Below are 23,069 nucleotides of genomic sequence, written 5' to 3' on the forward strand. Positions count from 1 at the left end.
GCAACGAGACGTTCGTTCGCCGTACCTCTAGCCTCGCCGCTAGAAAATAGCTGCGTAATAAAAGGGCAGTATCAATAAAGAGAGAAATTTACAATCGGGAGGAAATTTCGAGGTAACCATCGTAGAGAAACTCGGAGTTTTCACACAAGGTACGATGGAAAAGGGATGATCAACCCCATAGCGGTGGTGGTTGTAGTGCAGAAGGGGCACAATTGAGCGTGTGCACACACGATGTGTGGCTCAGGTAGCCTCTAACTCGGGTTCGTGCAGGTGAGATTATCTAAATTTAAATCGCGCCGCGCGGCAGACCAGCGCGGAGGTGCATTGTTCGTGGCTGTGTTGCGGCTCGAGAGGACGCGCCGCCAGTTTTTCGAGTGCTCGCGTGGGACACGAAGGAAAGAGAACACCGATGCTGAAGGGGGAAACGAGGACCGGAGGCCAGACAGAGATAGAAAGAGGATAAGAGAGTGGAGAGAGGAGAGGAGGTCGAAGACGAGCCGGGCTAACACGGGGCACCCACAAGCTCGCCGCAAGATACACGAGGGTCGCACACATCGCGAGCACAGAAGGGCCCCCACGATGCAGGTGCAGCTCTGCGGATCGGTGCATTCATTGGGCTTTTGCGACCCTCTCTACGCCGTCGTCAAAAGGCGTGCGAAGCTGCCTGTGATTGGGTGAAAACGAATGACACCTTAAACCTTAAGCCGCCGGAACCACTGCAGTCTTTTCGAACAAGAGACGTGATTTTCTTCGCGTTTTCCTCTTCTGGGATTTATTCGAATCGCGAAAAAAGGATACGAGACGGGGAAATTTCGCAAGCTCTGGCAACACGTTGCACTATGCTACAACCCTAGCGTAGGTAACTAAACACCCAAATTGTACTACTTTTAAATAAGTTTTTTATTTTCTAGAAAATGTTACGTGATCATATGATCATGATTGATTGGTTTTATCGTGTTTCATACTATTTTTGTTTGCAACTAAAGTAATTTCCCATTCTTCGGATATCTAAAATATCGTAACTTCCTTATACACTTGCTAGCATTTCAGTTATTTACATAAGAGTTCCGGATTCCAGTTTATACAGCTTGAGACGATTGATCTTCAGTTTATAGAGGCGGAGCACTATTCTATGGAAAGCACCCACTCAAATTCCAGGAAATGTCAGGCCTGGAAATACGTAGGAGTTGTCGTGTAGCTGATAATCGCGTTTGCGATGCAGGTGCAGCTGCGCCCGAAAGGTGTTTCTACCCTCGATGGTACAACTTGTTAACGTTTGTTCGCGAATGGATTTTCGAATACAGACTTCTCTTGTGTTCGAACTAGCAACGGTCTTCCAGTAGTCTCGTTAAGAAATGAACAATTGAGAATAAACGAGGAACACGGGGCGAAATCGTTTGCTTCGGTAATAAGATAAATCGGCCCCCATTATCTACATAATCACAATAACTGCGTAATGACGGTATCAACGCGAGACGAAGGTATAAATGTTATTCAGAAGTATTTTCTCTGATTAATGCTTGGTAAGTGTGGCGCTTATTAAATGCGACGATTCGCGTAATTGCGTGCTAATGCGGTGCCTTCGAATTACCATGAGTTTACTTACATGAGTTTTAAAGTCTTCCGAGAAATTGCAAATAACAGTTCCACGATGCATCAACGACGTTCACGATACAGTCGAACCTCGATAACTCAAACTCCTACAAGACCAAATTTTTGCTCATTCGCTTTCGTTCTACCGTAAAAATTTTTACAAGGTTGTTAAAATTTATTTTGACCGAAAAATTCGATAAGAAAAAACCTGCACAAAACTCGAAGATTGCAGCTCTTCCCTTAGAATTTGAGTTACCAAGGTTCGGCTATATTTGTCGAGACCTATACACGAGTCAGAAAAGCAAACAGAGTCTGAGAAAGGAACATCCTGACTGGTTTCATGGTTCCTAGAATCAACGATACTTTCAAAGATGCTCGTTCGTCGAATGAACTTCTCGCGTGTACGTCATCTCCTTATTACTCGTAAAAGGATATATTTTTATTGGTCTCGAACCACTGGCTCGGGATCACGAAATTTCCTCGTAATAACTGGTGATTTGTGTATAATATAAAGCTGCTATTTCTTATGTGATACGTTTTTACGGGCCTCGTTAAACTTGGCTCGCGTTGGATACATGCGATGCACCTTTAAATCGTCCGCGGGACGTTTGAAAATCCTAGAAACGGGCCGACACGCGAACGATCCGAGCCAGCTTCAAAGGGGGTTAATACCCTTGGCGCACGAAACAACCGGCCAAAATAATTGGAAGGAGACCCATTAGCGATTTGGTTCATCGCGATGCGCCGAATATAGCCACGTGTAACTTAACCTTGCTAATTTCTGCGCTGTTCGTTAATTCGGCTGTCCCGAACCCGTTGGTCCATTTTCGTGACAGGAGTCCGAAACGATGATGACAATCTGCGCAACCAACCTCCAAATTTCTTCCGATATATCTCACCGGCTCGCCGTTATAGAGCAGCTTTAACATGCTGCTATCGGATTTATGAACTGCATTGCTTGCAGCTAATCAGATTTAACTGGAGCACCAGCGGACGCAGGCTTTTGTACCATGCACTTGGGGATGGGGCTCGCGGCTCTTGTTCATTGAAATTCTTTTGTCATTGCTGAAGTACCACTGCACTGTTGGAGCGCGCTACACGTTTATCGCGGAACGTTTGCTTTTAAAATATCCGATCACCGAACAACTTTTTACAACTTTTAAAGCATTCTAAATTAAACTATAAAAATAATTGTTAGGTAGTAATTTGTTAGGTAGGTGTATAAGATATCATCTTATTTGTTTATAGTATCACAATAATTATTTCAAATAACGTAAAACGATTATTTTATAGGAAAATGATTTTCGAGTAATCTTCAGGATCTATGTTAGGTTAGAGGATCTATGTTAAACCTGGAACGTTTGAAACTAATTTCTAGACATTAGAAGTTCGATAACCCTTAATAAGTTTCAAAATCTATGTTAACAAACTCGATGATCCATCTAAGATTTTCAAAGGACCTTTACTACCAATAACGCAATCTCTACAGAACCCCATGGTAACAACGTGCTCTTCAAATGGCCTGGTAACAACGTGCTCTTTACGACTCCTCGTAACTTTCAAGCGACCTTGACCTCCGATGCAACGACCTCGACACTATGTGTTTTCGAAAAACAATACAAACAAGCTTTTCAATTTTTAACACGAAACTGAATCGTTTTGAGTTATGAAATTTTTGGACTACATGTGCAATACCATTCTAAATACGTAGGCCTCCTTTGCATTACAACCGTATTCTTACAACACGATTTCACCGTATCACCGAGGATTGGAGAAATTGGAGAAATTCATGTAAAAACGAACGTAATGAAAATTTCATCGTCATTCGATGTTCCTCAGTTAAGTAAGCGTGATATGATGTCCAAATTTGCGTGTGGGATTTCTGAATATTGCAACATTTAATCCATTTTTAGTAATACTTTATATTAATTATTGATTGTTTTAATAAACATATTAATAAACTGTTGAAATCTAACCGCCATTTTTGCGTTAATTCGCAACGTTTTGCGTTAAACTGCATTTTTTCGGAAATGGAACTTAACTACTGTGTTATATACCTGTACACGTATAACGATATTATAAACTCACGAGACGAGAATCTATCCGCAGGAAATGGCAACCTATCTGAGAATGGCATCGCAGAATGGAAGAAAAGAAAGTAGGGCAATTGAAGTACGAGGGATGACGCGGCGTTACCTGTTGCTTCTGAAACGCAGGCTGCGGTGCTGCAGCCAGTGGCGTTGTTGAAGCGAAAACGCGCAAAGTGCTTTGGTAAAAATGCAAAAATAATAGCCAGACGAGCCTGGACGTCGTTTGATCGTAAAAAGCCGGGACATAGCCGGCCGGGTCGGTCGATCGGTCTGTCCGACAAAGCGGGACAAAAGGACGAGCCGGAGGAACCGTGATATCCTGGCGCCAGTCGCGGCTCCGAGTTCTCCTCTCTTCGGACAAACAAAACGAATATCCGGCAGGGGGGAATCGTGGAACGGTTGCTGCGGTCGATGCAGCGGATATACACGCTCGTGTAGGCGGGAATATGGGCAAGCCAATCAAACGAATTTACGAAAAGGGCACATCGAGCCAGCAAACCGCGTCGAATCGCGGACGACGTTGTAATATTTGGTTTCAGATAGAATAGAACCTCTTCTCCGATTAACGTCAAATCGTCGACATGGTGACTTAGATCCAAAAGAAAAGTCAGCCCATTTCTGTTCTTAATACAAAAGGGGTAACAGCTATAATGGACGCTAGCGTAGGAAAATTTTCCAAAGTGTTGGGATATCTGATTATATAATGGGTACTTATATACAATACGATAGATGCGTGTCCGTAAGTGAAAGTGCAGTTAGTTAGGTACGATTGTCCGTGTCTAGCACTCGATATACTTGAACATACCGCCTTCATAAGCAAAGTATATGCTGTAGGTTTTTAAAGAATGCACATTTTCAAAGAATGACGTAAGAAATGGTAGAGCAGGGCGACAGTGATAAATTGGGATGACGGGATAGCAATTAGACTCGTCGTCGACCGTCTAGCTAATCATTATTGTGATCAACGCTTAGCGTTCATCGCATGTGCTGCATCGTGCGATAGCAATCTAATTGACATTTACGGCTGCCTGGTGCATCCAGATATTTTTAGGCTGGCGCTAAGTCACTGTCACGTAAAGTGCACTTAAAGGAGATCGTGGCAACGACCTCGCAAGGATATAGGTATTATGCACGACAAGAAAACCAGAATACTCGATAGGAAGGAATTAATATTCATAAATACACTGTGTATAATTCAGCTGTCAATTGGTTATTAAAAGATATCGTTAATAAGTTAGGCTGTTATCTTTCCTGTAACTCAAGGAAGTTTCACACCATTCGTGTTGGTCAAAAAACTAATTCGATTACGGAAGAGACAAGCCATCGGCCTTTACCTATTCACAGCACGATGTCCAATGAGTTGAATTTATCGATAATAATTAAAGTTCAATCGTGGACGCGGTCGATTAACGCTAAGTCGAAACGACGGACGTTTATGCAAATTTTCTTTTCAAACAGATTAACACGATCCTTTAAACCTGTTTCGTGCGAAACGCGTCTGGATTTCAAAAAGCGGCCCGACAATATCTCTTAACGACGATCGGTCAAAGTTTTTCAAACGACGTTGGCAATTAATCCACGACTACTTTTTTCTCTCCTCTCCACCTTACCCGCTAGTCTCGTGTCGAAGAAGAAACCAGGTCGAACATCCGCTCGACATCCTTTTTTCCCCCGGCGCACCGCGGGAAACGTCAGTTCGCGCGATCCGTACTCGGCTCAGTTTGAAAACCATCCCTGACATCTGAAATTGAAATATTCTCCCTTCCTCTTTCAACACTAGGATTATCGAAGCTTTCTCTCGCTTGCTTCTTTACCGCGTGAATTAAATTTCCCAGAAGTGAAGTTCGGTGTGAAGTCAAATCGTAACCTGAATAGTATAAAGATCTCTAAAATAATCAGTTAAACTAAAAAGAATCTACACCCGTATACATCGATACAAACGTGTGCGTTAAGTGGTTAGAGGACAAGATAAGAACGATGACTCAACTGTTTCGAAGATAGAAAGCAAGAATATTGCAAGATTACAGCCATTCGAAGGTGACTAAGTACATTGCACTGGTGCTAATGACAGGTTACGATAAAACCCAGATATATCAAAGATTCTATTACGATGTCAGTGACCAGTGATTGTAGACTAGCGACTGTACACGGCTGGAATCGTTCAGGCGATAACGTAAGAGGATCGCTCGTGGAATTTTCGCTCCAAGACTCGTTCATTCCAGGAAGATTTACTGTTCTTTATATCTATTCGACAAGGCGGCCCTTTATTGAGATGTCATCGTTTAACACAAAACGAGAGTAATGCGATTGGACCAGCTTGGTGGTCCTGGCCCGGCAAAAAGTTGCCCCGTCTCCCTTCAGAAGCTGCTCTTCGTGCAAACTGTTATAAATAAGCCCCCGCTTAGAAGCTATCCGATAGTGAAACGCGGCTACAGGTATGTAAACGCGGCTACCACGAAAGGGACGGCGTGGTACTTTTGAATTAATTATTTGATGGTGCCCCGTATGAATAATTCAACGCTACCCCCCGCCCCCACCCCGAGATGAATCTTTCGACGTGTCTGTATACCAAAGGCTCCACGGGTAGTGGAAAATGGGATTGCCCTTTGATTTATCGCGGACGAAACGAAAATCTTGGAAATTTCTCTCCGGAATTCTCCTAGATCAGAATCGAATCCGTGAGAAATTGAAAATTTTGTCATTCAAGGTGTTTCGTTGTTTAAAGTATTTCGAATAGATTCTAATTGAGTATCTTAGAAACTAAACTGATCAGATCCACTTTTTGTTATTGGATGTTAATATTTGGTGATCAATAAAGAGACAATCGTGGAAGTAAGGATTAAAATTTATCGTTAGGACAGCTTACAAACATCGAATGGCTGGTTATTCGACACACAACTATTCTTTCCTTCCTGTTGTTTCTCCTTAGGTTCTTTCGAACGAAAGATAGAAGACGGTAAATAGAAAGTTAGAAGTGCGAGAAAGTTACATTCTCTTAATCGATCGATCGAATGGTGGTTCCGTGGAGTAAGCCGTGCTTTTCGATTCGACTGCCGGGTGAAATAAAAGCAAAACATTAGGGAGGGTAATCGATCTGTTACATGAGTCAGTTCCTGCGACGAACCGAGCGTGTCCATAGCACATTAATTACTATTGCGATAGCCAGTGTTAGAGATCTTTCTTTCATTAAGTTCGCCTGAAACGAGCTCGCCACGCCTTGGTGTCATTATTCACTCGATAGCAACATTCTGATCCATACTTTTTCCCAAACGCACTCGATCTTCCAGTTTACGTGTCGCCAGTATATAAAGAACAATAATTAACTAATCTAGAATTCGTACGACAGTGAGAATTATGAATTATACAGTCACTTTAACCACATAGGTAGAACTAGTTAACAACACACGTTCTTGCTACACACAGCTCAACCATGACCGTGTGCATTCTGTCAAATACTCACCCACTCACCCATAACCCTAGCGCTCAGGTCACTCGTCCTACGTACATATACACACACACGAATTCGCAGTTGCAACCCTAACCGCGCACTACTAATCACGAATCACAGGAAAGCAGGACAGATTAATTCAAACCTACAATCAATTTATAGAATCGAGTTTCCTCTAACTATTCGCGATTTAATTTAATTCACGTTATCGCAAACACACGTTTCAGGTTACTTCGGCAAGTATCTGAACAAGTACAACGGTTCGTACATACCGCCAGGCTGGCGAGAATGGGGCGGTCTCATAATGAATTCACGGTACTACAACTACAGCGTGAACATGAACGGGAAGAAGATAAAGCACGGCTTCGAGTACAGCAAAGACTATTACCCGGACCTGATAGCGAACGACAGCGTGGCTTTTCTACGCCAGAGTAAACACAATTTCGCCCGGAAGCCGGTGATGTTGGTCGCGAGTTTCCCGGCGCCTCACGGTCCCGAGGATTCAGCGCCGCAGTTCTCGCACCTCTTCTTCAACGTCACTACACACCAGTAAGTACCGAGTAACTTTGTCATTTCTGTTTGCCTTCGTTATCGTGTCGGGCGAGATATATCTGGGTCAGTTCGTTAGCCCCGGATCAGAAATTTATTTGCCAATTACCAAAGATTCTGCCATTTCGAGCATCCGCTTTCAATTAACGTTTCATGTACGCTTGACGGTTCACGAAAGGATTTGAACTTGTTTTCCACGGAGATTCTCAGAGATCGCAATTTACCTTCTTTTCTCGAGCATCGCCCCAAGACTATTACGTTAAGCTGCAGAGATATACGATAACGATAATCCTTTTGACGCATTAAATCGCGTGGAGAAACGTGTAGGAGGCGATTTGCTATTTTCTGCATAGAGATCTCAACATCGGATTATAGGATAAGTTGGACTATTAACCTGACTGCTGTATACTCTTATGGAGAATCTGTGGTTTTATGATATTTGATATCATGACGATTTATAAGACATATATAGATCATCAGGAACGTAAGATTATAACACTGGAAAACTATTTAAGACAAGACTAATCTAGTCTATAAAACTAGTCTTAGAAATATTATTAGACTAGTCTTATAAAATTGGTGTATCTTTCTTTACAGAAAATGATCTGTGTCACTTTACACTGTAACATGCTATAGTTGATTCTCTTGGCTCATGACGCAGTATAAAAAAGGGCTTGATTTATACCATCCTCAAGTGTTTGACACTTTCTTTTCCTCGGTTAGAAAATCAAATGGCCTTGTCCAAGTACTTGAAGCTTCCCATTTTCTTACAAAGGAATCATCCACGATACACAGAACGGTCATTCTTTGTAAAGTCGTCTTCACAGACGAGCGTCTAGCGGAGAAACGTACTGGCTTGAAAGAACTTTTGAATTTATTTTATACCCTTAGACTTTTATACTTAATTTTACATTCTCTTAAAAAAATCACCAAAATACATTACATACAATATCTTCCCAAATACAGGAATATACATACAACAAAACACAATGTACAATACCTATACTCTATACGGTAGAGCAATATCTAATGGCGTGAAAAAACCAGTCCAAGCTGTTCTACCTCGATGATTACACTTCCAATTCTCCCGACGTGATGCGTTTCATTTTCATTCACCATGACGAACGGTAACATGCGAGCGCACCATAGACGTCGACGCCACCATACACGCGCTTCCTGACGAGAGCCGTTTCTACGAAGAACCCGTGCGCGTGCACGCGGGCGCCAGCCATCCAACGTCCGGTGTCAAAGTTTTCTCAAGCTGTTGGACATTCAGGCGTCGTTCTAACGAGGATATACACGGGACGGGGCGATATTCGTAACGGTCTGGCGCGACAACGAGAAGAAGAATCGCGAACGAAAACAAGGAACAACGGGGGCTGAATTCGCAAACGGACGTCGGTGAAGTCGGTGGATGATTTGACAACATGTAAAGGAGAGAGGAAAGAGAAAGAGATAGGAACCGAAGGCGAAAAAGCGAGAGACACAGAGGCACTCTAGACTAGACAACCGGATAGATAACTGCAGCCACGGTGTCATCGTCGCGTGATGGAGTACCCTAGACGGGGTGGTGCAGTGTGTGCGATGAAAAGCACTAAAAACGTGCACCCCTCTTGGTAGTCTCGTCTCGCCCCTCTGGACAACGCCCCGTTATTGTACCTCCACGATGCAGGTATTATATTCACCTCTCTGTTCCACGATGGAAAAAAACGTATCTTTTGTCTCTGTCCTCTGGTAGTTTCTCCGTCTCCTTTTCATTCTCTTTCTCTCGTTTGGTTTCTCTTCTCGTTGGCCGGACACGAGCGCGTACCTGAACGACTTGTACACGCGATTCAGACGGCGACAAGGAGGAGAGAAACGCGTGACGTTTTCGCGAAGGGTCTTTTGTGAACGGGGGACTACAGATTGCCTCATTGTACGAAGTATTTTTGCCGGATCGCATTTCCCGTCGGGATCGATTCTAAAAAGAGATCTTCCTCCTATTTCATTCGACTCCACCATGGGATACCCCTCGCGCCGGTAAACCTCGTGGGTGGATACCGTTTCCATTTGTCGATCTTTTCTTTTCCATGGATCGCCCCCCGTCTGCAACTTTGTATCGAAGATAGAATTCTTGCGGGGATTAGATCGACGCTATTACGAAGAAAATACTGGAAAAGCGTGGTACTCGTTGCGTTCCCTATCCATTTTTTGTCTTCTTACACGTAGCGATTTACTTAGCGCGACACGATCATTTTGTGTACTTAGATACCTCGTTTCCTTGGGCGCCCTCTAGGGAAAAGGAGCAACGACACCGTGTGACGGTGCGATTCACTGCCGGATTTTCAGGCTGAATGCGTGCCGGCCCACAACAGCCAATACTACTTCAGGCTAGAACTACGCACAGTTTCGACTCGAAACGAGCGGATCGTCGTCTGGTTGTACGGTGTTCGAGCAATTGAAGCGCCAAAAAGAACAAACGTTCGAATACTGCTAGTTGGTTCGTTGAAACGTGTGTAAACGTACGTATGTACGTACGTACCCGTTCACACGAACAATTGCCACGGATTGAAATGAAGCCTCATAAAGTCGCGTACCACGGGAGAATTCTATTCCTGCAATGGTACTGTTCGACCAATACGCTTGTTTCATTCTACAGGAAATTGGAATGGGATATTTAGCTGGTTATTTTCTTTTCTATACCTTGGAGAATCGGCGAATCGAAACGTAACGCAGTAAACTATAATTAAACGCGATCTATAGTGGCCTGCATCGTACCCGTTTAGAGAAGTTACGGGGGTGAAGCTGGTCGTTTAATTCCATAACCGGGATTTTAATTCCGCTCTCGTACATCACGCCATTCTCTTGTCGCGTCGTTCAAAAGCCAATCGAGTGAGAACGTGAGAGTGAGAGGGAGTGAAATTAATGCGTACGCTGTAGCACGCGCAATTACGTGCTTTCACGACGCTTTTAACTCGCTGCCTTGCCCTTAAGCAGCCGTTTGCCGAGTCGTTTCACTCGACGAATTAATATTTTTTTTCCCTTTTTTACCCCCGCCGCTCGATCGAGAACGATTCGAGCGACAAGCAGCACGAAATCGGCTTTACGACTCCGGTAATATCCCGATCGAATTTCTTTCTTTTCTATGCCTCGAGCGATCCAAAGCGATGATTCATGGATCAAATTGTATCATTTAATCTTGCCATTTTTTACTTCGATTTTATGGCACATGGTAGATCGACGCTTCTTTCTGCCCATTAGCTATTATCCTCCGAATCTTAATACAACGTGATTGTAATCTTTTTTATTGAATCTCTTTTTAATCGTTACGAATTAAGAGAATGTCTAAGATATTCGAAATGACTCATAACTTGTATAATTTTTTTTACAACAGCGTATTTTATGGAATTTGAATAATTGTTGGTAAAATATACGGATACAATCCAGTTTCTCTCTCACTATCGCATGTAGTAAATAATATGTTTCCTATAACATGTAGATTTATTATTATTCACAACGTTCTCGATTTGTTTCTGCATCTGTACTACATCTGATCTACATGCTGTACTGGCTTATTTACGTCTTCAATTACCTTTTCTTACGTCGAATAATCGGAATTTTTCTTAAGAGTAGCGACGCGTTAACAATACTGATCGCGGAGCTGATACGAACGACTCGTGACTCGATCGTGGCAGGTGGAATGGGAGAGTCGTGGTGCGTTTCGCGAACTGATCGGCCGCAATTTACTTTTACGAACTCCACGGCATTCTTATCTGTTTTATGCAATATCTTGATAAGCGGTCGTCTTACTGGGACACCAGGAGACCGTATCGATCGAGACTCGATTGAAATCGAGAGCAGTGCGGCTTTTCATCGGAAACTAGGGAAAAAGGTGAAACGTAATTTACTCGACGAGAAAACGAGCGTCTCTTATCGCACACCATCAAACAGAATCGAAAGGAAATCTTAGCAGGATCTCTCGAGGATTTGATTAACTCAAGGAAGAGAGTCGAGAAATTGAAAGTTAATGAACGCCACTAGAGTGCCATTGAGATTTAAAAACTAAAAAAACATATCGAGTGTTTTTATCGTCGTACTTAAACGCTTACTTTGAATAAATATTATAAGAACAACTTAGTCCATTAACAAAGACAATGTCAATGACCCGAGGGAGAGAACTGCTTTAATCAGAACATCTATACATTCGGAGCGAATCAATCTTCCAAAGTTCTCCTCGTGCCAACGAGGTCAAGATAAACGAAACACGCCGCGTGACGTGTGCACTTTTCGAGGGGCCTAGCCTAACTAATGTAATCTAAATCCAGAGCTAACAAGAGCAAAGCACCTTAGTCGACGTTGAAACGTTCTATGAAAAGGAAAGACACGTTAATTTCGAGATTTCAGTAGAAAGAGGCTTAACTAGTCTGACACTCGACTGAGTCACGTCGATGACCGATCGGAGAACAATCGAGGACCAAAAAAAAGGACTGGGTATTTCGATTAAGTTAACCAATTTACTTTGATCTAAATACGATATTTTCTCATTCTTTCGTTGCTACATTACAGGTTAATGATATGTCTTAATATACAAATTTAATTGTTCCATGCAAAGTTGGAGATTCAATTTTAAGATGTTGAAGCTAGGGCTCAAGTAATCCTACAACATAAGCAATTTCTACGATCTTGAATACAGCGACGAGCTTCATCGATTCGAAGGGGACACGCGAACAGATCAACTGGTGGTTTTGTCTTCGTTTCCACGTGCTCCATGACGTTCACCGTCAATTAATACGACCGATCTACTGTAATCTGGTCGCAGCATTCGTGTTAATGGCCCCGTGCCATTTTAGGGACAGTGGTAGACGCGTGGACACGGGTAAAGCAGCGTTATCGCGCGTTTACGAGACACGTTTATATTTTGACAGCACCCTTTCACCGTAACTAATCCGTGGGCGCGGGAACGGAGTTTATCAGAGATTTAGCTTGTATTAAGTGCGGCCGTGTCGCGGGGCAGCGACGTGGTTCGCCGCAGGGTCCGTTTTAATTCCAGCGAAACGCGCCCAGCCCTGTTAATATCACCACTGATCAGATAATCGAAATTTATCGTCCGAGTAATTAGCGGAAGGAATTTATGCCACCATTACCGTTAGGGAATACAGATCTCCGCCTGTTTTTAGGGAGGAAAAATTAATCGCCGTAAAATCGGATTCGAATTCGTTTCGCAGCGTACATTTTTCTGATTAGGGTAGTGCGATATTAACTAGTCATGGGTTAAAGATTTATCTGGGAGACATGCAAATCTGGAAAATTTATTTCGTATAATTATTAGGTTGATGTATATGAAATGTTTGAATTCGAAGAACTAATATCATTAAATTTTGCCATTTAGTCAATTATCAATCATGATAATTATATATACGAACTTGGATATGTGCAGTTGAAGTTTCATTTGGAAAGGAGTTCAGCAATTCAATCCACAAGTCGGTAACTGGTGGAAACAGCGATGATCAATTAACAAGACAAATTTCAGTTCGTTAGTACAGAACTACTGTACATTTTTTCTCCATTTAGTCGTCATCCTTCTTCTCTGAAAAATCGCGGTCACGATCGATCGATTGTTGGCGCATCGCGGTCACGATTTCCACCGACTTTCAGATTTGCGTAGATCGCGCGACCACGAGACCCAATGGCGTTGGAATTGATCAACGAGGCGTGGGTAAACATGTGGCGACACAGCGTACGCGTATCGGCTTGATCGCAAGCGGAGAGACACGAAAGAAGAGGTTGCTTGACTGCGTCGAGTTTCTTTGCTCGAGAAATAAACAAGAAAACCGAAGAATTGAACGGACAGAGATAGATAGGTTCGATTCGATGGCGTCTTAGATCGTTAATAGTGCACCAACGTGAAATATGTCGATCGAAACGTTTGCTGGTCGAACGAGCACAGCTCGGTTATTTGTACGAGTCAATTCGAGACGTGTGCATTCGCAACGTCTCGACAATCGATCCCTTGTGATCGGGCGCGTGCTTCGTTACTCGTCCAGAGTTCTTTCCACCAGTCACCGGTCGAAAAGAATAAAAGAGAAAGCGAGCTCTTCAATGGAGACTATTACCAACGAACACTTATTTTTCTTCCGTGTACGTGGCCTCCTTTTGCTACTCCTTACGACACTCCAAGTTGCTTGACAGCCATTTCGAGTGCCTCAAATATCGATTACCTTCGATACGCCCGATATCCTTGCCAACGTCCACTTTGAACGCGAATGTCTTTGTAACCTTGCCCCTCGATATCGTCCATTATAAGAGGAGAAATAATTTTTGAAGTATTAAAGCGGTATACATTTAAGCCCTCGTAAATTGTTAGCACAAGTCTTGGTAATATCTGAAATATTGAACGTTTATAATTCCGTGATTGGAATGCCGAACAATAAAAGATGAATAAAAAGTCTACTTAGTATTCCTGAAGAGTTATGTGTCTGGAAGAACGATGAAAAGAAGTATCGATATTGATTCTGGAAGTGAAACGCGCAATGAATCGAGCACGTTTAGTAACGGAACGACGCGACTTAAACTTCATTGTGGCATATGCAAACAACGAGACGTCGCGTCTATTCAACGGTTCAGACAGTGAAAGTGATGATCCGCGAAACATCGGATACTATTTGGCGTCTGTACGATATCAACTTTCCCCATTATTCGCTCCTCTTCAAAGAAAACCAGCTTTCTCGAGCGTGGACGTTGCAACTTCGAACCTAACGAAGCGTTGATCAAGTGCATGGAGAACCAGGTCGGCGCAAGCACGAAACGAATGTATATTTAAATTGTTCCATCAAAGGCGCTGGAGAATGTAATTCAAGAATTCAAGAAATCGCAAACTTGAAAATTCGAAATCTCGAGAATTCGAAAGTTCCAGATCTCGGGAATTAAAGATTTTAGAAATTCAAAGATTGGAAATTTCAAAAATTCAACAATTTAACAACCGTTCCACGCGACACCAGTTGCAGCACCACCAAATCGGTTAACCGACTGGATCGCAAAGGGAGTAAAAGCACGCGAGAAGGAACCGCGCGGTGCCGAGATCGCGCGAAGAAATCGATTGTCCTCGGTTAGGCGCGCTATAATTACCCAGGGAAGGCAGTCGATTAGCGTTCCAGCGCGTGCAGCGACGGTTCGCTTTTCAAGTGGTGCGCGCGTGAGGGATGCACGCATAGAGACAAAACACGCGCGTGGATTTCAGGGATACCGTGTGCGCGAGCGAGACGAGAGCGGGAAGGTGGTGCGGGGGCACGTGTCTGGGTGCAAATATAATCGTCGAGTGTCTCGCGGGGAAGTTAAGTGGCCGTGGCGAGCCGCTGCACGCAGAATAGGCTGCAATTAAGGAGCCCAGACGAAATATACATGGACGGTAGACTGTAGAGGGGATTGGAAGGGAGGGGAATGTTCTGTACCAGGACGGACGACGATATTCTTCGTTCGGGAGCCACCGTCAGATTGCGAGCTTTATTTTAAATTTGCATAAAGACTCGGCCTTCCTTTTACTTCTCTGCACCGCAGCAACGTTTGAGCAAACGAAAAGGCAATCCGAGGAAATTAACGCAAACCACGTTCTTCTTTCTTCAAACTCCAGCCAGTCTTAGATTCATCTACCTCGCTTCGAGCTTCGAGCTTCGAGTACACTCTTTCCCTTCAGAAATCGTAGATTCGTTGTTTGGAGAAATCTCCTCCGGTTTCCCGTTCATTTTCTTAGATTTCGTTGAAAAGGGGGCGTTTCTATTCGGATTTATCGCTGCAGTCGTTGGATTTTCGTTGGAACGTTGATTGAACGAGAACAGAGGGTGCATTGCTATTGCGATGATCGCGTTAGGTGGTGTTCCTCTCGCTCGTTTTTCGCGAAAATCCAGCACGGTCTCGCTTGAAGCGAAACGAGATTCCACGGGATCCGCGTCATAGGTAGCGGACAGCTATTGCGCACGCGAAACGCTCGTTTTCATGCACCGTCGACACGCATCACCGTCTCTCTTCCCCGGACAAGGTCTCAATTTCATTTCACGGGAATTAATTTGGAATTAGGGAGAATAGCTGTGGAATTCGATTAAACGTTCTGCCTTTTAATATCTCGAGAATGGACGTTTAACAATCTATAATAAGTACGTGCAGCTAGATAGAAAAGTTACAACGCGTCGAATACTCTTGCTACCCTTCTGGGCTATCATAGCTCTCTATGAAATTCCGAACAACTGGCCTGTAAACCTGTTCTCGCGTCTCGTACGATGGTCCATCGGGTAAGACAAAGAGATCCAGCACGTTCGAGCCGAGCATTTCTGAAGGACGTGGAGGAAGGTGAAGGGCCAATTACCCATAATTTTGTGTCTCGCGTAATTGGTGGAGAGCTAGATGGAAAGAGGAAGAGAAAGGAGGAGAGGATACGGCGTCTCGAGGGTCCATCGCGTTTCACCTACTCGTTGCATCGAACTCTCGTTCGATACTCGAGATTAATTCAATTTCCCCTGGCCAGTTCGGATTCTGCATGCTAACGTGCTCGAATCCTAGTTACAGAAGCCTCGAGCCACTTAATCGGCTAACCAGGGTATTCGTCGAGAGCTCTGGTCGAAGCTAAACGAGTAGCTTAAGCGGCGAAAGTCCTTTGACGAGTCCTGTTTCACTATACCCAATATGATCTTTTTCGTTTCAGCACGCCGGCTTACGATTACGCGCCGAATCCTGACAAGCAATGGATCCTGCAGGTGACGCAGAAAATGCAGCCGATTCACAAACAGTTTACGGATCTTCTGATGACCAAAAGGCTACAAACGTTGCAGAGCGTGGACGATGCGGTGGACAGGGTACGGTGATTCATTCGTTTAGAAACGTTTCTGCAGACACGTATTAATTGAAGCTCTTGCCACGGTCGCGTCAGGAGAACCACTCGTTTCGCCGGAACGCTCGTTTATTTTTGTGCGTCCGCTTGTTAACAGATTTACCAAGAACTGAAAGACCTGGGGGAGCTGGACAACACGTACATCATCTACACGTCCGACCACGGTTACCATTTGGGACAGTTTGGCCTGATCAAAGGAAAGAGCTTCCCGTTCGAGTTCGACGTCAGGGTACCGTTCTTGATCAGAGGACCTGGAATCGAACCTGGCACCATGTAAGCACCGCACGTTGTACGATTATTTTGATTCCACGTAGGCCGAGCTGCGTGTCCACTTCTCGGACTCGTCGTGCCGGGAAGTGTATCTTCGTAGGTAGTTATAAGTAGGACAAATAAACGAGTCATCATGAGTCGGTTGAGCGCGCGAAGAGGAGGCGTGAAGTTGTAAATCACGCAAGTTAGATGAAGACTAGTGGCTGCATTTGGATAAATTGATTCGCCAGTAGAGAAAGATTTACAGTTGTAACCGGCCGTAGAATCGTTTAGGCATTCTGAACTTTACTTTCGCCATTCCATTCTATCTTGCGCTACTGGGTATCACTCTTCCATAATCGGTCATTGTCTTGCAACAATGTTGCACGTGGTGAATCGGTAGTTACCGTCAGGGTAGTAGCGTTGCTCCGTAAATTGATGTGCGAATGGGCTAAAGCACAAAAGCACACGCGATAATTTCGGTCGACGTGCCTGGCCATTGCCGTATGTTGCATTCGTGTTGTTACATTCCTGGCAAAACGGTGCATTTACGCGTCGAACGTACGATCGCGTCCGTGCCCTTAAATCCACGCGTCGTGACGAGATTACGCTCGCGATAAATAGAGCGTATTAGTACGCGTATAAGTGATCGTTGTCTGATCGTCTTCTGGAATTACGGCTGCGCGCAGCAACCTTGGAAACGATAAATTATCGGGGCAAACTCGGCGCGGGGAGTAAAAGACAGTCCGCTAACAGACGAGACAGCTCACCGTTTTCGAGTTGCCAGACTACCGTGTGAACGCGAACCCTCGGCCATTCGCGTATAAATTGAAGCAGAACCGTGTCTGTTATAAACATCGTCGTTAGGTTAATACCACGGCGCGGCGTGGGGCAAGTTTGCTTCCGCGTGCAATCCCTTCTACATTTATTAAACGGCGCCTGGTTTCTGCCACGAGGCGGAGCAATACCATGGTTCGTTTGAAAAACGCGATGTATTGCGGAAAAGAATATTGTTTTCTTTCGAATGAAAGTTTTGGCGAAGCGATGAAAACGTTCAATTCCTTCACGTTGCAACACGCGAAAAACTCGGGCAAATCGTCAAATATAATCATTATAATTTGTCATCTTAATTGCAAACGTTGGCTACAAAAGTTAAAAACACGTAAATATTTTTGTATTTGATGCCACAAGTGTAAATAATTATTTTCTATATCCTTTGTTCGAAATTCTTCGTCACTTTAATACACCGCCATAGGGTTGATATTGGCTTCGTCCTTGCGATACTCAAATGTCAGGGGTGACATTGTTTAGCTCGATAGAGCAAATATTATGACTGATAGATCGCGCTTCTCGGGGCTATTGTTGCAGTTTTTATCAACTGCTTGCTCGTGCATCATTACGACTGACCTCCACTGGTATCTAGTAATCTACGACAATTTCTGAATAATCTTGTTGGAATGGAAATACATTTAGATTAAAAATTTAAGATTTAAAATACAATGGTAGGAGTAAGAAGGTGAACTGTTATTATAAACTTTGCTAGATGTTTCCCTAAGCCCTACAAACGTTCGAAATTGAACAATACCGAAAAATCAAAGATCTATAACGCGATAAAACGAGATGAAAGGAATGGGATTCGAAGGACGAAATATCAGAATATTCGCAGCGACTTTACCGAACCGGTATTTACCCTGAGGGTTGAGCTGCAATATTGGATTACTATAAAGCATCTATATGACGTTGCAGAGTAGACGACATAGTTTTGAACATCGATTTGGCGCCGACGTTCCTGGACATAGCCGGCGTCGAGACGCCCCCGCAGATGGACGGTCGTTCTTTTAAGAAACTCTTTCAGAAGTGAGTACATCACCAATTTTTTCGCCATACACATATATATCGTGAACTAAATTCCACGTTGAAAGACAATTACCTACTCGTGGGTTAAATAAGACGAAGAAAGATAAAATGAGACAAAATTGCCAAGCAAGAGAATCGAGATCTTCGGATCGTAAAAACATGATTTTTCAAGAAGAATCGCATGTTGCAGTAAACATGGAAGAAGATCGAAGTTTAAGTGGCCGGATACGTTTCTGATCGAATCTTCCGGACGTCGTGAAACTCCGGAATCGATCGCAGAATCGAAAGCACGGGAAGCCAGGAGGCAGAACCAAACGTTGGCGAAACAGCACGCGAACGCCACGCCGGAAGAGGAAGAAGACAACGTTGCCGATCCAGACGCCGAACACGAGTCGGAGCATCGATTCTTGGAAAATGATACAGGCAGTGATCAAGACATTTCCGAGGATGACGATTTCGAGGACTCGATCATCGACGAATCGAGTAAGATATTTGCCTCGTTTTATTGCGGATTATCAAATCGTAATTCCTGCTCTTTATGTAGCCTTTCCCTATTTGGGACGCGGTTTCCCCTGCAGGAAGGCGTAACACTTCACGCTGACCTTTTCGCGGCAATAAAATTGCTCTCCGCTTTGGAGAGCTGCAATCTCGCATTATGATCCGATCTTTCAATGAATAAATTACTCGAAGCCGGAGATTTACACAGAGCCGACGACGGAATTAAGCAAAGCGTAGTCGTTTGGGTTAGATTAAATCGAAAAATTCGAACAAAGATAGAAGATCCGCAAAGTCGAAGAAACACTGTTATCTTGCTTATTTGTATTCTGCGCGCTCTTTGATCGGCCTAATTAAGTCATCGACAGAAGCAATTACTTAAGCGATTAAGGTCGATATTCTTTAAGGTTGTATCGGATTTCAGATTTTCTTAGAAGCGTAAAGTTTTAATTAGTTTCGACAGTCGCTGTATCTTGCGACACGGAAAAAACATCGAAGAAACTTCTTCTTCGGCTACGTCCAGGAATTCGACGTAATTGAAACTCGCGGTTAAGTCGAACGAATTCTTATTCAACCGGTTTGGATAATCACGTTGAAAAGGGGCTCCAATCCCTCTGGGGTCGGACGTAAGTCTTGTCGAAGTTTCGCTAGTCGGGATTTACGCAATGATCAAAGTTTAATCCCATTTTATTGGTCCGCGCACCCGGTTCTTTCATAAAATCTCCTTTCGTCGCTCTCCTTCGCTATGGAATGGGATTTCCAGTTGTAACTACGAAGGACGGACCCCGAGAAGTGAATATTCTCAAGGAACACGATTGCAAGAAAATAGCGGCGAATAACCGTAAAATGATGATCTCCGCCTTTCAGACTCTGATCCACACCTGGATAATAGGGTTCATCCTGTTCACTCATCCTTCTCGTCGAAGCACGAACGGTTGGCCATCGAGTGCTCGCGACCGGAAGTCCAGACGAATTGTATTCCAGGTCAAAAGTGGCGCTGCGAGAGGGAAGGTCACCGATGGAGGAGACACAAGTGCAAATATGCTGCCCCTTCGCCAAGGATGTCGAAGAAATGCGCCTGTTTCACGCCAAATGGAGTCGTTTATACCAGATTGGAGTCGAATGATTACATCGATGGGCATCGATATGGCTTTGGCAGAGACAGAAGACCCACAGATGTGTATACGGACGTGGCCAGATATTTTGCTAGACGAGGTACCTCACGAGACCTAGCCATTTCATTCAATTTATTTAGTAACGTTCTTGAGATTAAAAATATTTTAATAATGTTGAGTGTTTTAATATCATGAAATATCACATTTACGACGATATGGGATTTGCGAATCACTCAGGAAAGAAATTGATGCACATAATTTTCGAAAAATTTCTTAATGTTAGTAGAGCAGATCCGTGTTTAAGTATTGAGAAATTAAAAAGTATTTCCGACATTCTTATGCTTTTCCAATAAAAATAAAAATCAATTGGTTTTTTGTCCCGTGCCATAAAAAATCATTTTGGTTGATTAAAAGATCAATAAGGGGATAGGATGCAGAGATTAATAATTCTTAGTAAGGAAGGAGATCATCGTTCACGATTTTTCTCAGGCAAACGAGACGTGTCAGATATGGACAGCGAAGATGTTAGCCGAGATATCGACGGGAACGATGATGACTATAATGATGGTGACCGGGACCGACGAGCCATCGACGAGGAGGACGACGAGGACTTCTTCCAGGAACTGAACAGCCTCGCGAACGATGTTAAGAGGGAATACGTAAACTTGATCTTCAGGTACGAAAGTTTAGAAAGTCGTTGATGATTCGTTGGATAAGACACAAACGTTTCATCGTAATGAATGTGCTCCTAGGGACAGGTTTGATAACCGAACGTCGGAAGACGAGTCTCTCGAGTTCGATAATTTAAATGAATCTGAATACTCGATCAATGACTTCGATCCTAGTTTGGATAAAGTAGTCAAAGGGCGGCTGAACATTGAAGACGTGGTAAAGAGACACAGGAGGATACGGAGGAGTGTCGCGAAGAAAGACACTGTTGAACATGTGACGAAGATCATGGAGAGTATCGAAGAAGAACTTGATGATTTAAAGGTATATACTTGTAATATAACAAGTTTACGGACGAACGTATCATCTTCATTCTCATATTTAGGCGACCCAAGCACGGCAATCAGAATCAAAAAGAACGTTTCCACCGAAATGTTCGGTTCTTCCACAAGGAGGCGTGAATTGCTCAGAAACCGTGTACCAAGATCCCAACGAATGGCGAATTTCGAGGCGAGAAATTGAACAACAGATCAGAGAAATGAGGTTGCAGTTGGAAACTTTAAAGGTGAGCATCGAAGATACGTGTTTTATTTCGTACAAAGTATGTATGACGTGGTATTCATTTCAGGACATTCGTCGTCACTTGATGACCAAGCGACCTCAAGTTATGCGAGACCCAGAGGATGGGTCAAAGAACACAGACGAAGCACACAAATCGCACCATCACCCTTCGAAGAACCACGTGAATCGCCATCACAAGAAACACGATCACACTACTACGCTTAATCCTACTGCATCAACCATTCGTTCCATCGTGAAGCACAACCAAGTGGCGGAGGACAGAACTGCATTTACAGATACTACGGAGAAGTCTAGATTTAACGTTACAGTCACAGAAAGTACCGATATCGATACGACCACCACGACTGAACCAACGTCCACCACGTTATCAACGACTTCCAAACAAAAAAAGACGCCTCGTCGTCAAAAGATGAAGGAAGTTGTCGGTAATAGGACGGAAGTGGAGGATGATAAACCACAAAGGCGCAGGAAGTTTCACCATCATCGAAAGAACAATACTCTGTTCACAAACAGCGTGCATGATGAGGCTCCAATAGTGAATGTTAGTGAAACAATGGAGACGACTGTGACTACGCAAAGCACGACACCGAATCAGAGGCATCAGAAGTATCATCAAACCAAGTATGCAACCGTTCCTACCACGACGATGAAAGAAACCGCGATTCGAAAAGAGACTTCTAGCAGTATAGGAGCCACGAATGACTTTACCAAAGAAACTACGATAGGAACAAACGCCCAAACAGTGCTATCAACAGGATCAGAGACAGGGTCTACTCTCGGTGAATCGACAGAGCCACAAAGAACGACTCCGGTGTTTCCCAGGACAAGTACCGAAGCTCGTTCGAGAACGTTCCCGTCTACGACTGTGACTACGACGCCCATGACCACACCAGTTACGGCGTCTTCGACTAGAAGGTTTCCAAAGGTGCAGAAGAACAGAACGACCAATCTTGGACCCTCTAGAATCGATGTTACTATTTTGGAATCTCCTGATAGAAGGAACAGGCAAGGTTAGTAATTGTGCATACAGTGACTCACGAAAGTATTTGAACACAGATTTGATTGAACTTATTCTTTTTATACTAGATATAATAGATATAGCAAATAGTAATCGTCGACTACCACCGATGTTGAACAGTCCTCTAGAAGCTCGTCATAAGTGCTACTGCGAGCCTGATTCTTACTCGAAAAAAGATGAGAAAGAAATTGCTCGAGAGGAAAGAAGAAGGTTGAAGGAAGAACGTTTGAAGAAGAAGGAAAGAAAATTGAGAAAGAAGGCCAAACTCGAGAAGGAATGTTTAACGGAGAAGATGAACTGCTTCGAACACGATAACGACCATTGGCGCACAGCTCCGTTATGGAGCGCGGGACCATTCTGTTTTTGTATGAATGCTAATAATAATACGTATTCGTGCATTCGTACCATTAACGCGACACACAACTTCCTTTATTGCGAGTTTACTACTGGCTTGGTCACTTATTATAACCTCAGGATCGGTGAGTACAGCATTTGTACGTGTAAACTCAGTTTTCTAAGGAAAATTAGTTTCAATTATTAGCTCTTG

At 43.6% G+C, this 23,069-nt stretch overlaps 1 protein-coding gene across 3 annotated transcripts in view; it reads left to right on the forward strand.

Annotated features, from left to right (window-relative positions):
- The window catches only part of Sulf1 (Extracellular sulfatase Sulf1), a 78,579-nt gene that overhangs the window by 53,951 nt on the left and 1,559 nt on the right, over positions 1–23,069 (forward strand). Inside the window, exons 4-14 of one of the 3 annotated variants that reach the window (XM_069111815.1) lie at positions 7,359–7,680; positions 16,352–16,502; positions 16,635–16,810; positions 18,533–18,643; positions 18,834–19,126; positions 20,006–20,353; positions 20,743–20,929; positions 21,006–21,246; positions 21,308–21,487; positions 21,551–22,514; positions 22,591–23,001. In XM_069111815.1, coding sequence (XP_068967916.1) covers positions 7,359–7,680; positions 16,352–16,502; positions 16,635–16,810; positions 18,533–18,643; positions 18,834–19,126; positions 20,006–20,353; positions 20,743–20,929; positions 21,006–21,246; positions 21,308–21,487; positions 21,551–22,514; positions 22,591–23,001 — 3,384 coding nt within the window. The remainder of the gene's footprint in view (positions 1–7,358; positions 7,681–16,351; positions 16,503–16,634; positions 16,811–18,532; positions 18,644–18,833; positions 19,127–20,005; positions 20,354–20,742; positions 20,930–21,005; positions 21,247–21,307; positions 21,488–21,550; positions 22,515–22,590; positions 23,002–23,069) is intronic. The other 2 variants (XM_069111816.1, XM_069111817.1) reach the window with 2 other exon arrangements.

This window comes from Bombus flavifrons, chromosome 4 (assembly GCF_040668555.2).
Source record: "Bombus flavifrons isolate JBK064 chromosome 4, iyBomFlav1_principal, whole genome shotgun sequence".
NCBI classification, from domain to species: Eukaryota; Metazoa; Arthropoda; class Insecta; order Hymenoptera; family Apidae; genus Bombus; species Bombus flavifrons.